This window comes from Tiliqua scincoides, chromosome 6 (genome assembly GCF_035046505.1).
Source record: "Tiliqua scincoides isolate rTilSci1 chromosome 6, rTilSci1.hap2, whole genome shotgun sequence".
NCBI lineage: Eukaryota > Metazoa > Chordata > Lepidosauria > Squamata > Scincidae > Tiliqua > Tiliqua scincoides.
In genome coordinates this window covers 71,260,149-71,278,864 of record NC_089826.1, presented here as the reverse complement: position 1 = coordinate 71,278,864, position 18,716 = coordinate 71,260,149, and the positions used below count along the sequence as shown (strand labels likewise).

General features: G+C 40.8%; 1 protein-coding gene across 3 annotated transcripts in view; it reads left to right on the top strand.

The window, feature by feature from the left end:
* Nucleotides 1–1,137: 1,137 nt before the first annotated feature.
* N4BP2 (NEDD4 binding protein 2) overlaps nucleotides 1,138–18,716 on the top strand; it is a 39,614-nt gene continuing 22,035 nt past the window's right edge. Inside the window, exons 1-7 of one of the 3 annotated variants that reach the window (XM_066631848.1) lie at nucleotides 1,138–1,215; nucleotides 7,849–7,984; nucleotides 11,161–11,506; nucleotides 13,136–13,432; nucleotides 13,964–14,393; nucleotides 16,570–16,697; nucleotides 18,051–18,139. In XM_066631848.1, the coding sequence (XP_066487945.1) occupies nucleotides 11,278–11,506; nucleotides 13,136–13,432; nucleotides 13,964–14,393; nucleotides 16,570–16,697; nucleotides 18,051–18,139 (1,173 nt within the window). In that variant the 5' untranslated portion in view covers nucleotides 1,138–1,215; nucleotides 7,849–7,984; nucleotides 11,161–11,277. Of the gene's footprint in view, nucleotides 1,216–7,848; nucleotides 7,985–11,160; nucleotides 11,507–13,135; nucleotides 14,394–16,569; nucleotides 16,698–18,050; nucleotides 18,140–18,716 lie in introns of all 3 variants that reach the window. The other 2 variants (XM_066631846.1, XM_066631847.1) reach the window with 2 other exon arrangements.

Below are 18,716 nucleotides of genomic sequence, written 5' to 3'. Positions count from 1 at the left end.
ATGACATCATTTCTGGTGATTCTAAAACACAGGTCCCTGTTTTACCAAATTCCCTTTCCAAAGTTGCTCTAGAGAACATATGCCCACTTTCAGCTAATTAGTCCCCCTGGCTCAACCACAGCTAGCTCAACCATAGCAGCACACAAAACTACTACTGAACCCCAGCACCAACAGGAAGGTAAGTAGCTTTCCTATAGGGCTGCAGGGTCCCTCCTCCCAGTTTTCAAAGCAGTAGCTCTTCTAGACACTGTGCCAGAACCACCATCCAGAGCACGATACCATAGTCTTCCGAAACTGAAGATTGCCAACAGCTCTTCTAGGTACAGCAATACTCCCTCAGCTCTTCACCACTCAACGGTCTCTGTTCAGTTAGTCCATTAGTCAGTCCATCCTTCCGCCAAGCTTTCTTCATTCTACTTACACACAAACTTTCCCTCCTCCACATGCTTTTATCCCTGAGGGTCTTGTTGCCTCTAAGTGACTGCAGCTGTGCAGCACACTCCCTGCTATCTAAGGTTTTAACCCTACACTGTCTGTACCAGGGGCCACTGCTGACACCATACCTATCTCCTGGGGGAGGTGGATCTTCCGGTGCTAAAAAGTTTGGAAACCACTGGTGTAGCTGGTCTTTCAGTGGTTTAATCCATTTTTGGCCCACAGGTGCATGTTTGGTCCCTGTTGCGTATATGCAACATTGGGCAGAAATGGCTTAATCTGAGTGTGGGACTTCTGGGGTGTCATGCCCTCTGCCAGGGAAACTCTACTTCTGGGGGGCAGAGAAGGAAAGACCAGGGATGTGCAGACCAGGGTGGTGCGGTGGGTGGGATGTGCAGAGCGTGTGGGTTGGGAGTGCTTGTGCACCACGCGGCATGGCTTTTCAAAGGACTCCAGTGGGGAAGCTCTGCCTCACCTGCCTCCCCACCCACCACCCATCCCTGGTTCAGACCCACTCCCGAGAGCAGCTGGGCCCTGAGAGACCCCTCCTCCCCTGCCAGAAGGGGAGTGGTCCAGCAGGGGGCGCCCGAGAGCCTCTAGGGAAGCGCAGCAACAGCAGTCCTTCAGGGGGCGTCACGTGGCCGCCCGCTCCCCCAGCTGCAGTTCTGCGGCCGGCCGGGCGGCGGCGCTCCGGCGCTCAGGCCTAGGCGGCCCTGCGTGAGCTCGGAAACCGGCGGCAGCGGCGGAGACCAGCTCGGGTTCGGAGGCTGCTGTCGTGAGGTAAAGGGTGGCTCTGAGCCAGCGCCCTGGGAGGAGGAGGGTGTGTGGGCTTCGGAAACGGAAGGGAGGGAAGCCTGCGAGGGGAGCGAGCCGCCCGCCCGCCGGGGAGAGCCGCGAGGCCTTCGGGCTCCTGCTTCTCACGCTCTTGGGTCCCCCTAGTGGGCTCGCTCCGCTCCCTGGTTCAAGTCACCCACCTTCTCAGCAGCAGGCACTGGGGCTGACCCCCTGAGCCTCTTTTCTAGGCTCAGCCCCTCCCTTGGGCGTCTGGAGCAAGAAAGTGTGCCTCTGAGCCTGTCCAGAGTGTTATGCTCCCTGAGACTGAAAAACCCTGTACAGTATACCCACTGCCCAGCTAAGAGCACAAGCCTAGGCTTGTCTACTCAGAAGTAGGTCCCATTATAGTCAATATAGTCATTATAGACTAGTCAAGTGTGGGTAGTATCTACTCAGAAATGTCTCCAGTGGAGTTTACTCTCAGGAAAGTGAGCACAGGATTGCAACCTAAGCACAATCCTAGGCTTGTCTTGACTACTCAGAAGTAGTTTCCTTGTCTTCCATGGAGCTTACTCTCAGGAAGGTGTATATAAGATTGCAGCCTAAGAGCAAAATTCTATGCTTGTCTTCAGAGACTTACTTCAGAGTAAAGTCCCATTGTCTTCAATGGAGCTTACTCTCAGGAAAGCGTACATAAGATTGCAGCATAATAGCACAGGCCTATACTTGTCTTCTCAGAAGTTCCTGTAAATCCTATCGTCTTCAGTGGAGCTTACTCTCAGGAAAGTGTGCATAGGATTGCACACTAAAAGTCACCTGGCTTCAGCTAAGTGTAAGCCCCAGCATCCCCCCCCCCCATGGGAATAACTGAGTAGGATTATACCAGGTGTGGCCAGAGTTAATTTCTGCCCAACAGTGACATATACACAACAGGGATCAAATGAGTACACCTGTGGGCTGGGCAAAAATGGGTTAACATAAGAGCCATGTTGATAAACATCAGATGTTGGAGAGCCACAATATTTAAGAAGCATTTAGGTTCTTAAGTATATTCACTCACCATGAACATTAAATGTGTGTTTTAATCCAGTGGACTCTCCTTTGTGCTTGGTGAATAGTTTGAAAGCTTGAAAAATTTTTATTACTCTTTATATTAACTGTGATGCAAAAAGGAGCTCAGCCAACATATTTTCACAAGCCACACATTATATGTCAAAGAGCTGCATGTGGCTCGTGAACTGCGGTTTGGCCACCCCTGGACTACACCAAGGAGATATGTTTTGTGTTTTTGCCACAGTGGACTATTAAGATTTATAGTGTAAACACTTCAGAATGTGCACTGAAATGTTATGCCTGTTTACTCAGAAGCAAGTTCCATGTATTCCTGTGAGGCTCATTCCTGTATAGGTAAAAACAGGGATGTACATCACCCTTAGCTCCTTGGCAAAAGGACAGAATATATAGGATAGAATTGTGGCCTAAGACATGAACAGTAAATCTTCAAAGAAGATATTGGGTACATAGTGGAAGATTGTATTGTATTGGCAACCTTCAGTCTCGAAAGACTATGGTATCGCGCTCTGAAAGGTGGTTCTGGCACAGCGTCTAGTGTGGCTGAAAAGGCCAATCCGGGAGTGACAATCCCTTCCACACCGGGAGCAAGTGCAGTCTGTGGAAGATAGTGGAAGATAGGAAAAAGAAAAGGGGAGCGGGGAACTAAGCAAGTTTACTCAGACATAGACCCCACTGACTTCAGTATGTTTCACTCTTCAATACTCCAAGTTAGTCCTGTCAAACACTGAGATTTACTTATGCATAGGATGTTTATGCGCACAAAGCACTCAACAAAAATGGAAGTGAGAGAAGAGAAAGTTTCATGCTGAAGTCTTTGTCTCTCTGTCTTGTAGAAAGTTTGACTGTTCTTCAGCATTCTTGATTTGATTCATTGATACTGCCCAGGGACTTGGGAAAAGCAGGTGTTTAGAGAAATGGGCCACGCAGCCCAATTTACCCACCCAATAAATTGATGTTGGCCCACCCAACCCTTTACTTTGGAAGGATAGGAGCTGGGAGACCTATACAGTATTCAGTTGCCCCCTCAACCCTGAACCTTTCTGAATGATCTTAAATCAGTGCCTAACCTATCTCACAGGATTGTTGTTGATGCTAAAAGGGAAAAATAGTGACACGCATCACTCATAGCTCCTTGGCAAAAGGACAGAATACAATAAATGAATAAAGTGGAAATGCCTGTTTGTAAATCTTAGTTGCCTCCCCTGAACTTGTTTAGTGAACTGGCTTAATAGACCTCTCTTGGCGGACAGCTCTTTAAGTTGCATAATTTTGAAATTAAATGGTGTTCTGATGCTGAATTTTTGAGTAGTAACTGCTTGAAATTGGAGAGTTTAAAAAATTTAAATATAGTTGCAGACCTGTGTTCTGTGTGTTCACTGCCTTATTCTTTTTTTGCATGTGTGTATGCTGGCACTTTCTAAACTTGTCCCAAACGTTCAAATATTTTTAAATTTCTTTGTGGCAAAAGGCAAATAGTAAGCTCTAAACTAAAATTCTCTAGATTCTTTTGTGCTTATTTAAAAAAAAAACTTTAAAAATATGTTTCAAGCTTACAGACATGTTCATTTTCAGCAGAACACTGCCCCCTCACTAATTCTGTTTGTTGTGTTTTTCCTTTTGGTGAAGAGGCATTGCTGATACTGCCACATGGCCTTTTAAAGCTGGATGACATAATTTAGAACATGGTTTTAATTTCATGGCCAGACAGGTTAGAAGGCTAACCCTGTTGTAATCAGACCTCTGATATTTGAGTGCTTATATAGGTGTACTGCAGAGCTTCAGCAAGGAAGTTTTTTTCTTTTCTTTCTTTCTCTTTATCCTGAATTAATCATTTTCCTTACAGTCAACTTGCTGAAGGATAGGGATGAGTGTAAAAGTGTCTTCTAGTATTGTGCTAAATTGAGTTTTAACTGACTTGTTCTTAGTCATTCTGTGCCTTCCCTTCCCCAAATGCCTGGGAGATAGGCCAAAGACAATTGAGCAAATTAGTAGTTGTAGAAGGGTAAATTTAATTAACTCTCCACTGATATAAACAAGTTACATGGGTATTGCCCAACTGATTCATTCTATTTCATTCAATCAGATGTTGTGCTGTTTTAAATATCTGCTGTGCTGTTTTAAAAAGTACAGGTTGAACCTACTTACCCACAAATTTTTGATCCTCAGATCTGGCTCAGTGCAGGTCCACTGGGCTCCTGTTGAGCCCCATTCAGCCGAGCCTGAAGCCTCCAGAGATGACTGGAGCTGTGCAAGGCTCTAGTCACATTTGGAGCCCAGTGGACCCCACAATCTGCATGATTTGATATCACGTGGAATTCGGTTTCTGCAAGGGGTCCAGGAATGGAACTTTCGTGGATAACAAGGGTTCACCTGTACTAAAATTTCATCTGCTAAAATTGAGAATCATGACTTTTAGTGAATTTTTCCTTGCTGCTGTCTACTCCTAAGCCTTTCTGGACTTAAAGCATAATCCTTTGCATATTTACTCAGAAGTAAACTCCATTAAGTTTTGATTCACTTTCTAGTAAATGGGTTTAGAATTGCAGTCTTAGGTATGTACATAGAGGAAATATTAAGCAAGATTATACTGTATCCAAAAATTGCTGAAGAGTTGGCCATACTTTATTTTTATGAAACTTCTTTGGGACCAGGTAGCAAAGAAATTTTGCTGTTTCTTCCCTTGGCAATTAGATGGCTCTGTGTTATAATTGAAACTTATTGCTCTGTATACTTTTTGAAATTTTTAACTCCTCAGTTATCATTGAGTTTTTAATTTTTTTCCCTGCAAAACAGCAGACTTTCCTATTGCTTCTGAAACCTCAAAGAGTACTATATGATCTCTATTAGTGCTGTAACACTACATGGCCTGAGATGGACAGTGTAGTGTTGTTCTGTGCTTGTCTGCAGTGTAGTTCTGTGCATGTTTACTCAGAAGTAAGTCCCATTCCGTTTAGTGGCACTTAGTCTTTGAAACTGTGAATAGAATTGAAACCTTATTACATAGTATTATGTAATATATAGTATTACATATTTTTATTACAAGTTTTATTACAATATTACAATATTATTGTAATATTACAATATTACATAGTATTATTACAAGACCCAGCAACTGAGGACTGAGCCAAATCTGGTTTATGAGAGATGGAGCCTGTCCTTCTTAGTTGCTAATGCAGAAGTAAAATGGCAACAGCTTGCTGTTGGGCTACTTTAAAATGTACAGGTTTATCTGATTTATATGCTTTCCCACCAGCCCTCATTCTCCTCTTCCTTAACTTTCATGAAAATCTGATTTTTTGAGAAAAGCAGATGAGAGAGAGGATGCTGTTTATTGGTCCACTAATAATTTTATGTTGAAGTAAATTTTGTAATGCTGTTTGTTGTTATGGCTGTGTTAACCCTACCTCTCAAGGCTTTTGTGAGACTAAAATACCACCTTGAGTGTTCTGTAGCAAGAGTTGATGCTGAAGTAATAACAGTATCTTTAAATAAAAATATTTCTCCAGCAAGAGATGTGACCTAGAGAAAGCAGTTGGAAAAGAAGGATTTGTAAGAACAGGGAATGTGGGATGGTGCCTGAAAATAGAAAAATGGGTTGCATTCCTCTGCTGAAATGAAACAGTTCTTGGTTGAATTGCCACATCTGAGGCAGGGCCTCTGAGAGGAATTTTATCTGGAGTGTGTGTGTGTGTGTGTGTGTGTGCGCGCGTGCGCGCAGAGTTTCTTTTGGGCCCCTTCCCAAGGGGAGCAAGGGGTGAAACATAATGGGAGAGGGTGGAGATGGGGATTGGCAGAACAGGGGCAAGGAGGAGGCAAAATATGGCAGGGGATGGTGGCAAAAGCCAGAAAAATCTCAGATCTATGAGCTTTCCAATGCAGAGCCCAGGTGTACCCACCCATGCTATATCATCAGCTAGATCAGTGGTTTTCAACCGCTGTGACGCGGCACACTGGTGTGCCATAAGGCTGCCTCAGGTGTGCCGCAGGGCCAAGGAGTCAGGCAGCATCAGCTGCCCATATGGGAGAAGAGAAAAAGGAGCAGCCTTGCAGGGGCTTGGACACTCCTGCTTGCCTGCCTCGCGTGCTGATTGGGCAGGCAGCCAGGCAGCTAGAGAATTCTGGAAGAGCAGGTGGGAACAGGGAGAGCAACAACAGCGAGGAAGGAGTGAGAGTGTGCCTGAAGGTGGAAGCAGGTAGGAGCCAGAAGCAGCTGGCAGGAAGAGGATCCTGGAGAAACCCTTTTCCTTGCCAGCAATACCCCAAAGTGACCCTGCCTGCCTTGCCTCCCCTGGCAAGGCTTTGGCAGGAGGGGCACTGAGTCACAATCCTATCCACACTTACCTAGGAGTAAGCCCTATTAACTATAATGGGGCTTACTTCTGAGTAGAGGTACAGAAGCTTGGTTGCACTCTTTCTTGAATACATGAGCAGCCAAGTGATGCTTTTCTCTTCCCCCATCCCACCTCCTCCACTTCTGCACACACATCCCCCATCATAACTGCAGTTAACCCCTCTGACTGCCCCTCCCCACCCCTCCCTCTTCCCTATGCTCCAAAGTTCAAAACCTGTTGCCTCCCATTCTCTCTCCCCCCCCACCCCAGTGAGTCCTGCACTTGTTTCAGCCACATATCCTCACTGCCCCTCACCCCCCCCCTGTTTCTCCAGTATGCTCAGTCTCATCTCTCTTTGCCACCACTTCCTGGCATCTCAGAGCATATCAGTTGATAACAGTTTGAACAGACCTGCTTCAAAACATTGTTCTTCCTTTCCAGAAACCACATACACCTCCCTCTCCAAGCTTCTGGGGAATTTTTTTCATTGTCATGTAATGATTTAAGGCTGCAATCCTAACCACAGTTCCCCGAGAGTAAACCCCACTGAACAAAATAGGACTTACTTCTGAGTAGACCTGGTTAGGCTTGTGCCCTCAGTGTATTATGCTGCAATCCCAACCACACTTTCCTGAGAGTAAGCCCCATTGAACAAAATAGGACTTACTTCTGAGTAGACCTGGTTAGTCTTGTGCCCTTAGTTATATTAATTAAATTAATTGTAACATAATAATGCAATTAAAAACTAGTAGTGTGCCTTTACAACTTTAGTGCCTTGTCAGTGTGCCATGAGCTGAAAAAGGTTGAAAATGGCTGAGCTAGATACAGTAATATCGAAAACCAAACACACTCCTAAGTCTCTAAAAATGTTTAAATATTAAAAATTGTTGTAGAAAATTAGCATCATCATATTAGCATAAGATGGCATCATATTAGCATATTCCACTAGAATGGAAAGTGTCCTGTGTCCTGGACCAAAACGTACTCCTGCAGCTGTGTCCCTGAACTTCTGTACTCTCCTACTTCATGATTAGCAGATCCACAAGCCAAAGAGCTACTGTAACAGGTCAGTTCTGCTGAAGTGCCCTGAACTGAGATCTTAGAACTGAACTGGAAATTATAGCCCACTTTCTAGCCCCTAGTAAGTTACTAAAAATTCCACTCCTATATGGGCAGGCATGCTGTGATTTTAATTGCATCTGAATTCTGACGCTGCTGCTTTTCCTCATTGTAGGTTAATGAATTCCAACATGAAGATTAATAAAGGGGAAAGTATCCAGACTGGATAATTTGTTGCTTAGAAGATAAAAAGAACTGATGTGCTGACCTAGATATTTAAGAACATGGTACTTTGTAATACGCTCTCAGAAGTGAGTAAACATTTGCATTTTCCTTTAAAGCTGTTTAACTGTCATGTAATTTGTCTTTAATAACTAAAGCATCCAATTTTGTTTAAATTTAGTTTGCTCTTCTTCTGAACACACTACTATGCACTCTAATATAGATAGATTTGTTGTAGCAGCCATTGATCCTAGGGATAATCCCAAGAAGTTGACTGTGTTTTGTAAATTATTATTGAAAATTTAATTTAAAATATCTTTTGTACAAAGCAGGATTTGAAAACTGTCTTGGAAATTGAAGAGTTCTGAATTTTCTGAAATCCAGGGGTATTAGTAAATTTTGCCAACTTCATATATGGTATGAGGTATGTAGGGGCTTCTGCTAAGAAAAATAGGGAAACATGAAGCTACCTTCTGCTGCTTCCAGTCCATGTAGGTTATTATTTTCTGCACTAATTGATGATGACTTTCCAGAGTTTCAGATAGAGTTCCAGAGTTTCAGCCGGACCTGGAGATGAGCCTTACCAGACTAAGAAAAGGACATTAAGGTTGCAGTCATAAATGGGAGTAAACCCCATTGAATGCATTGGGATTTCCTTCCATGTATAGAATTATGCTGCAGCTCAATGTGACAGTGCATATTTGAATGTAGTTGAAATTAGATATAGTTGCAGGCTTGAAACGAATTGTTAAGATTTACAGTAAAGCAAGTTGCTTGATTCCAATTGCAGTTTCATTGTGAATCACTTTGTGCCAGTTGTTTGGACAGTAAGCTAGTACAGTGAAGCCAATTGAACGAAAGAATTGGTAGCACAATTAAGAAGTAATTTTAAACTGCTCTCTCTTCCACTCACTCTTAGTCTCACCTATCTAATAGGGTTGTTGTGAGGACAAAAGGAGGGGCGGAACTATGTACACCATCCTGAGTTGCTCCGAGGAAGGATGGTATAAAAATGTGAAAACAAACAAATAAATAAAATGGCTGGTGTTAGCTGAATCTCTAAAAAGTCTATAGTAATTAAAAAAATTTAAATGCTATGAAAAAGTATTTTCATAGTCTTGAAACAGTAATGCAGGAAAGGACGATTTTAATGTTGTTTTTCAAAGTGGGCAGACTTTAGATAAATTGGTGCAGATTTAAGGCTTCTGAATGAGGAGTATGGTTTATGATGTTGTACTTAGGCATTAGTTTTGAGGAATGAAAATTACATATTATTGGGGATAGAAGTTTTTTTTCTGAAGAAAGAACTTTCAAACCTGTAAGTGGAAATTAAGAGTGTTTCATTATGAACAAATAGTGACATTATTTCAATAGATGTGGGGGGAAAAACATGAGTAGCAGCAGTCAAGTCATGAACATGGGGGGAAATTTGGGGGGGCAGTTGTGAGTGGGAAGTTTCAGCAGAAAGTGTCAGTCTTGCCTATGTGGTGCAACTGCATCATGCTGTGGTGCAGGCAGGATTGCAGTTTTGCTGACAAGTTGTGACTCCGGTTCTGGCCTCTCTCAGACTCTATTATAACTCTCTTTTTCATCCCTATCCCCCAAAGATTTAGTGCATTTTGCAGTGAGGTCTGGAGTTATCATACAAGGTCACTATCTCAGAGAAATTTGCTAAAGAAAAACCTACTGCACATTTTCTGTCATAACATCTTGTGAAAATAACAGGAAAAGAAGCTTTTGTAAGATAAATGAGTTACTTGGCAATCAGTTACTGCCACCTGCTAAACTGTTTGAAAAAACATTATCTGTGAGGAATTAAAACAATTTTTATTGCATCTTGGATATCATGTGATTTTTGTGGCATCTCTATTTGTCACATACTTTCCTATCTTCTGTGGCTTTCCTTCACCACTTGTTCAAATCTTCTGCTTTGGTGCCCTTGTCTATATTTCTCAATTTGTCTGAGAACACTTTATTTTCAGACAGTAGAGGTAATTTCTGAGGTCCTTAACTTGTCCCATACATAGCCATAAGTACTATAAAAACTGTGGATGCTACTTGCGGATGCAGTCTACCAGGAACTGTTGCCGCACAATATAACTTTATTGCAATGACTTTTGTGTAAGGTGTCCTCCATGTCATGAATATTTATATAGACATAATTCAGTTGATAGGTGATGCTGTACATATTTGTACATATTCTCCATTGGTTACTGGGAATTTGGGCAGCTACCTGCATCTAGGATAGCCCAAATTGGACGGGCAGCTTTTATAAAGAATAATAAGAAAAGTGACATTTTCTCTTTTTTTATAGAAAAGCTGTGATTTACAGGGAGAGTCAAGATACAAATTTTGTTATAAATTATTTTAATGTTTTAAAGTCATTTATAAAACTGATGTATATTAGGTTTATTTGTCTCCTGTTTCAGTAGTGAGCAAACAGCTTGTCACCTCAATACATTTGCAAGGGTGAGGGAGAGTGACTGGACTGTTAATTATTTGTTTAAGCATTTAAAATACAAAGTATAATCTTTTTGACAACGGAAGCTGGTTACGTTAATTCTTATTTTACAGACAGGAGATCTGGACTGAGAGAGTGTTCCTAAGATCATCTCGTTTACTTGAACCACGATCTCTGGCCTTGAAAACAAATTGTCTTTTCTCCAGATTTAGTCATGTATTTTATGTGTTTCACTTGCGCATTTTACTAGTGGCAAAGTTAAAACAGAAAATGAATTTTTAGAACCTTTATAAAAAGGTTATCTTTTTCAATTTGAACAAATGAAGCCAAGAGCTTCATATCTTCTTTGTGTATACCAAAGAGCTTGAAAACAATAACTAAGAGCCCAATCTTGAGCTCAGTGGCATGGCTCCATGCTGCTGAGTACAGTTGCAAACGTGCCATAAGGCACATTTGTGGGGCTCACTGCCGGGCTCCCACCCATGCTAGCCCAGCGCTGGCTGGTGCTGGGCTAGTGCGGGGATTTTGTCCAGGTTCCGCAGCTTGGTGGTCTCCTGGACCACCGAGCTGCGGAACAGTATTTGGGAGCGGGGACAGGGGAGGAGGCGTTCCAGGGAGGGGGGAGGCCAGCGGGAGGTGGAGAGAGGGCGGAGGGAGGCGTGCCGGGGGGCAGGCTGGAGGAGGATCCACGGAGCTCCACTCTGCTGGATCCAGGGCGCCTCCCGCAGCAGCCCTCCCTGGGTAGCTCAGGATTGGGCTGTTAGTTCTGTGTTTTAAAATATTTGACCTATCTCTCCCTTCTAGATTTGATGTTGCTGACCTGGCTGCATGGTCTATAAAAATGACTGTCTCTTGTTTATGACGTAACCAGCATTATATGGGCCAATTAAAACACAAGGGAGGTGAACTTTGAAAAAGAAAATGCCAAAGAAAAAGAAAAATCTTGGTGTGAGCCCCTCAAGAAAGACCATAAACTCGGAGTCAATTGCAGCCGCTGCTGCAGGTGTGCTACCCTCTCCAGTAGATCTTGCAATGTCACAGCCATCACATGGAGTCAGTAAAGAAGAGCTCTTCAGCAGCCTTTCAGAAATGTTTTCTGACTTGGATCCTACTGTTGTTTACATGGTGCTTTCTGAATGTGATTTCAGAGGTAAATCAACGTTCCTGATTTTGTCAGCATTTGCATTTCATGGCTAAATTTTTCCTTTAAATGTATAACATACCGTGGATTTTTTAATGTATTTGAACAGATATGTCTTCTAGTTTGAAGAACTAGATTTTTTTTTGGTCTTTTTCATTCAGCTTTCTCAAACTTGTAGCAGGTCTGTGAGGTAAAAAAAATAGTGATAGTATTTTATTTTATTTTATTTTTTAAATTAAGGCTTGCAACCAGAGTGGAATGGATACATGTCCTAGCCTATACAAACCCCAAAGATCTGGAAGTTAAACTGGAGCTTTGTGTCTATTAACCTTCTGGTCTAATAGAGAAAACTGACTTTGCTGTGCTATTTTGAAGAGCTTCCTTGCCATATCAGTGTCTTTTAGAGGGTGTTTTAGCAAATCTGCCACACAGTTCCAGGAAGTAGGTCCTCTGGGCTGCAAGCATCTTCCTCCTCAAAAGTCTGTTGCAATTTTCATACTTTGGTCTTGTTTAAGTTCATTTTGGGTTGGTGTTTAAAAACACTGTCATTAAAAACATTCATTTATGCAAGTTTTTGCAGTTCATCCTGCAACAGATACTTCAAAAACATGGTCCTGTATTTCTTTATTGGCTTTCCATTGGCTTTGCATCATCTCTGTCAAAGGAATCAAATAGTATTTTTATATATAAGTGACCTGTACTCTCACTGACATTTTGCCATAAACACATTTTAATAAAATACATGGTTCAGTTAAATTTTTTTTACTTGAATTCCCTTGTGTCTTTATATATAATTACACAGTGCTCATTTATGCAGTGTTTGTTTTTGCAACAGATGTCTTATAAGATTCTGTCTTATTCTTCACATTCTGGAGATAAGACACATTCGGTCATAAGATTCTGTCTTATCCTTCACTTTCTGGAGGCGGGTTCTTACATGATCTGAACAGCATCTCTTAACCATCATTGTCTTCTACTTCTTTTGAACTGTTGTAGTTGTACCTTGATTCTCTAGCTTTTTTTACCTTAGAAGGCTAGAGAAAAGTATGTTTCAAAATAATTTGAGAATGTCTGTTGGCTTTACTCTATAATGGTTTTCTTGTTTCCCTCATACAGTTATGCATGCATGAATTCCATTGAAATTGACATGAGTTTGAACTCACATAATCACACCTTGGGTTGTGGCTATAATGTTTTGAACAAACATTTTGTAATTTTGTAAAACCCATGAAGACAGTCTTGTTAAAGGATGCACTTCATAGTCACCCAAAGGTGAAAGGGGCCCTGAGCTGATCAGAGCAACTCTGAGGAGATGCACTGTTTACCATAGGATCTATTATATATTAAATAGATCCTATGGTAAACAGTGCATCTCCTCAGAGTTGCTCTGATCAGCTCAGGGCCCCTTTCACCTTTGGGTGACTATGAAGTGCATCCTTTAACAAGACTGTCTTCATGGGTTTTTGTTATTGTTGGAGAGTGGATAGAAAAATACTGAATTCGAAGCTGGGAAAATGTACTGGAACCAGTAATTTTCTGAAAAAGATTATATTTCGTGTTTGTTTCTACAGTGTTCCTGAAATTCTTATGTAATTTAGTACTGCTTCAATTGACTGTGTTCTCTCCTTTGTTCAACAGTGGAAGACACTATGGATTATCTTCTAGAATTGTCCACAGCTGCTAAGGGTGTAACTTTTTCCTCAGGAATCTCAGGTTTTGATTCCATATCTGCATCGCTGGTTGGTGAAAATCAGCCAACTTCTGTTGCTAATGAAATAGAGGGCCAAAGTTCTGCTGCCCTAAAGTTTGTGAAATCTAATGAAGAATTGGCAACATCTTTGTCATCTGAAAAACTAATTTATTTGCTACAGAACTCTTCTGAGAAACATAATCTAAATAGTGAACTGAGGGATTCAAAAAATGACCATATCTCAGGTAATTTGTCTGTGACTTTGAGCCATAGTAGTTCTGGTTGCTTTAAGGAGTTATCAGAGTACACAAAATCCAGTTTAGGTTGTAGTGCTGTACTTCCTTCGCAACATCTGAAAGCAAACAATGAAAGATTGGAAACATTCTCCCCTGCACTAAATCCAGATAATCAGAAAACCTCTGAACTGGTTTTCAGGAAATCAATCATTCAGACAAACTCATTAGACGATGTGGATACGTTTGCACAAAACCCAGAGAACTGTATTTTGCCAGAAGTGGTACTTGACAGTGGTGCAAGTCCAGAAGTCATACCAGCAAACATGGAAATGTCTTGTACTAATCCAGATCAAATACAGAATGTTTCAGACTTCTCAGCGATAGATGGTGTGCCTGTTCAACTTTGCCAGGGACTTGCTAAATCTGAAACAAGTGGAGTTGACAATTTTAGTTGTAACTCACTAGTTACTGAAAAACAGGAAAATATAATGACTGCGTGTAACAATTCTAAAAGTATTTCTGTTCCTGATTTGTGCCCAGGTTCCAGATTTAATTTGGCACCATTTGAAAATGTGAATCCCATGCCTGCTGAGACTGGTCAATATTTTTCAATGCTTCAGAAGCATTCTCAGGAGCCTACCTGGAATCTAATGGCTCCTTCCTTTTATCCACAAAGTACAAATCATAGCTTTGTAACTCCAGTAGCAGTCAACCCTGCAAAGTGGAGTCCTGCTTCAAACTATAAGAGTTTTGCAAACGTATGTTCCCCTCAAGCAATCACACAGCCCCGGGACAGCAACTCTTCCTTACAGAAAACATGGGGAAAGAAAGATGGAAACCAAAAATTGAACCTCTCTCAAGTACACCAGCTTCCTGTTTGTCGCATGATGAGAAGAAAGACTCCTCTCTTAGGCCATGTTCTTGTTCTTCTTAGAGGTGTTCCAGGATCAGGCAAGTCATATCTGGCAAGGTAGGCTATTCATGTGATATATTTAAAAGGGACAATCATGACCATTTTTAGTGAAAGGTTTATGAACAAGAAAAACTGTCAAACCTGTCTTGTATTTTAAGTGGCTCACCAACCTGAGAACTATCCATATGCTCTTCCTATCAAGTAAAACATTTGTTTTAGCAGGGATGAATCTTTTTCAAGTTTGTTTTTTTATTTTTAAAATTATTTTTAAAGTACAGTACTAAAACTTCATCGGCTAAAATTGAGAATCATAGCTTTTAGTGAATCTTTCCTTGCTGCTGTCTACTCCTAAGCCTTTCTGGACTTAAAGCATAATCCTTTGCATATTTACTCAGAAGTAAGCTCCATTAAGTTTTGATTCACTTTCTAGTAAATGGGTTTAGAATTGCAGTCTTAGGTATATACATAGAGGAAATATTAAGCAAGATTATACTGTATCTAAAAATTGCATTGAGGAGGAATAGGGCATGCACAATTTTTATCATTTATACAAAATAATCTTTCCTAGTCCATATTTCTTTTTCTCTCTTGTCCACAAAAGTTAATAGTGCCTCTGAGCAGTTCCTAGTTTATAAATTGAGAACTGTCTTTTAAAATTCGCATTCCCTTCTCTCTTTTCCAGAGTGATTCTCTGCCCTCCTTCCACAAAACAACTATTGCTGTGTGCTGTTGTTAATGTAAACCAGATTCTCTTGTAATTCAGATTTGCAAATCTACTTTAGACCATAGTTTCAATATCTAGTTTTCAAGGAAACTGTTATTTTGTATTGGTGCACATGTAATGCAAAGCACCACAACAGCTTGAGCCTGCTACCCCCAGCCAATACCTATCATAGCCAGGCTGGGTTACCATAGGTTGGGAAGCCCAAGAATTTCTTCCCCAACTGGTCACTGGCAGGAGACAAATAGAATAACTTCTTGGTTGGTATTGAATTTAGCATTAGGTATTGAATCCAGGCTTTCCCACTGAAACCACATGCTGCTGCAAAGTTCAAAGTTTTATTTATGACTAAGAGATTGATAGAAGCACTTAAAGATCACTGGAATACTGTTGGGAATTACACAGAGGCAGACAGAAAATAACAAAGGCTAAACTCCTAGCTTTCAAGATTTCATCCTACCTGGAACCAGAGTTTTTGAGACTGTGCAGAGTGGCAAAACATCCTCCATTAGCATATCCCCTTGCCATGCCAGGTAATTTCGAAGAAGGGCAATTTAGACTCTCCCCAAAAGCATATCCCCTTGCCATGCCAGGTCATTTCGAAGAAGGGCAATTTAGACTCTCCCCAAAAGGATGTTTTTACCTAGGAATGTGCCTTTTCAAACATTCTGGCCAATCAGAACCCATAGTTTCCTCAAACTATCAAAAGGATAATGCAGTCTGTCCCAATAGTTGCTTCCCCCCTCCTCATCAGGTAACATCTGGAAGCAATTTTTAATTAGTCAGCTTAGCTGCTTGGCCTTTAAGTCCTGGTCAACCTAGATAACACAGGCATCTCTCCTGAAAATATTTGCAATTAGTAATTCTCATGCTCACAGATTTCCCTGTGATGAATTCCCTGAGTGCCTCAAAATGGGGTTTCAGACTCAAAATGTTGTTTGCAATGTCCTTCATAGTGGGGTGCAGAATTGCTCTGTAGGGTGCAGTGGGAGTTAGCATGTATTTCCAGCCTTAGTTCATTGGAAACCATGGTTTGTAGGGATTCAGCATTATATCTTCATTGGGCAGCTAACTTGTGTGCTTCCTACCAAAAAATGCAACTGTTCTAGTACTTGATTGTTGATGACAAGGGAAGTCCTTACTTTTTTACATTACTGGCATGAGAAAAACAGAAAAAATGTTTAAAGTGTTTCCACTGAAATTTAGCTAATTTTAAAAGATAAGAAACATTGAGTACAACAGAAAGGTGCTCACATCTTGTTTTAGAGCATCTTATACAATATGATCTCCCATTTCAGAAAGTGCTTTCATCTTCATAACTACTTGGGATCCAAATTAGTGAAGTTGTCCTCTTAAACAATTTGCTAATAAATACTTGAAAAATATTAAGACTATAAATATTTGAAATAGTCTATTATGCACTTTGTTGCTCAGATACATTGTATATGTTTTAAAGAGAAATTACTGGAAGTTGGGAGGAAAACACTGATACATTTTCATTATTTTTTACAGGACTTTGCTAGAAGATAACCCTAGTGGAATCATTCTTAGTACAGATGATTATTTTTACCAAAAAAATGGGCAGTACCAGTTTGATGCTGATTGCTTGGGAGAAGCACATGAGTGGAACTGGAAACGTGGTAAGATTTAACTAAAAGTAGAATAAAAATTGCTCATAAGTATTAGGATTGAATAACCTAGAACTGTGTAACCTGTGGGTCGTGACTCTAGTGGAGTCATGAAGCCTCATTTGGGAGTTTGAGGCAACATTTCAAACCCTGTACAAGAGAGGGCTTGGATCCAATCCAATAATGATACTGCCTTATCAAAACTGAGTTCTTAATATAATTCTGCACAGCTTCTTTTTGCCCCACATTCCTAGGGTTGTTACCTTACAGGGTTGTTGTGAAGGCACAAGAGGTAGGGGGAAGTGGGTGTTGGGCTGTGACAAGGGTGGGTGGCAAGTCCCAGGAGGTTAACATGATTGGCAACAGGTCTTCAGTCTCATACTTTATTTATTTATTTGCTTATTTATTGGGATTGTTGCACTAAAAAGGTTTAAAACCACTGACATAGAAGGCTTCTTTGTTTTTGTACTAGAGTTAGACCTGATTTTTATCTGCAGGTACTTATTAAAAAACTACTGAATGTTAGAATATTTTGTTCTGTATACTTGAATAACTCAAGTTATCTGGTCCTTAGTTTCATTGTTAATGGGAAACAATTGCAGAACCACCTCAAGATTCCTATTGCAAGACTGTGAGAGAAAAAATTGATTTTCTTTCTTTTGCTCACAATGACACATTTTTAAAGCAAACTCTGTTCAGAGTTCAAACATCCAGGATACAGTATACACTGCAAACGTACAAAAACACACTAGTGAAAGATACATCAGGAAAGCTAATGAAAAATAAAATAATGAAAAATAAAATTCACATATACAAATATTACTATAGGCTCATCATAATTGATTGATACATTTTGTATGTACAGATTATTTTTGTTTTTATATCAATGTTTTCCAAACTTTTTCAACTGGTATCTCCCTTGACCTTCTGGACCATTGACTGCAGCTCCCTATTAGGGTATAATCCTATACATTGTATAGGGCAGTGAGTTTTTTGCAAGGATTCTGCAGCTCTCATGGCTGGTTTCCATGGCTTCATATGGCAGTGCCAGGCTACATGGAGCTTAGCTTCCCTCTGATATGCTCAGAGACACACTGGTCCTTATTTGTAAGAATGTGAGGAGGGGACAAATTACAATTTTACAATATGATAAGGAAAGTACTCTCCTACAGATGCTTAGTTGCTTTCTCCATCTGTCCTATCTTTGTTTCGATCACTTTCTCAAATGTATTTAAAGGATTTATATCCTGCCTTTCTCTCTAAAATATAGGGTGCTCAAGGCATCTTGTAAAATAAACAGTTCTGCCTCTTTCAATCATTATAATGACATTAAAACTGTTTTTGTCTGTTGGTATATTTTTTCAGCCAAAGAAGCATTTGAAAAAAGGATCACCCCTATAATAATAGACAACACAAACATACAGGCGTGGGAAATGAAACCTTATGTTTCTTTGGTTAGTATTCCATAATTTAGTAATGTTGAAATGAAAACCTGTTAAGTCTTTCTCTGCATATTTATAGATGGCATTGTAGTACTTTGTACTTTCTAGCAGGGTCTAGGAGAGGGATGTAAAGGGGGTAATTTGTATCCTCGCCCAGGGTCAGAAAGGGGCCCAGAACCAAAGGAGGGGGTCTGGAACGTTCTTGGGATCTTATGTTTTCCTGTCTCACCCAAACTCACTGCCCGCACAGGATGCTGGGGGCACAACCACAGGCATGAAGTGGAACTGCTGCAGCAAGTCATACACACCGAGCCCAGGAATGCATCTATGATTCTCCCTAACACAATGTCAAATCTGGAAGCAAACTGGCCTGCTACAGTAGCTTTTTGGCTTGTGGATCCCATAACCACGAAGGAGTGTTTAGGTTCAGGGATACAGTTGTGGGATTACAGCTGCAACAGAAGTTCATTTTGGTGCACACAGCACACTGTACATTCTAGTGCAAGCCTAACTATGATGATGCTAATTTTCTGCAATGGATTTTCTATATTTCAAATATTTTAAAGAGACTTAGGAGTGTGTTTGGGTT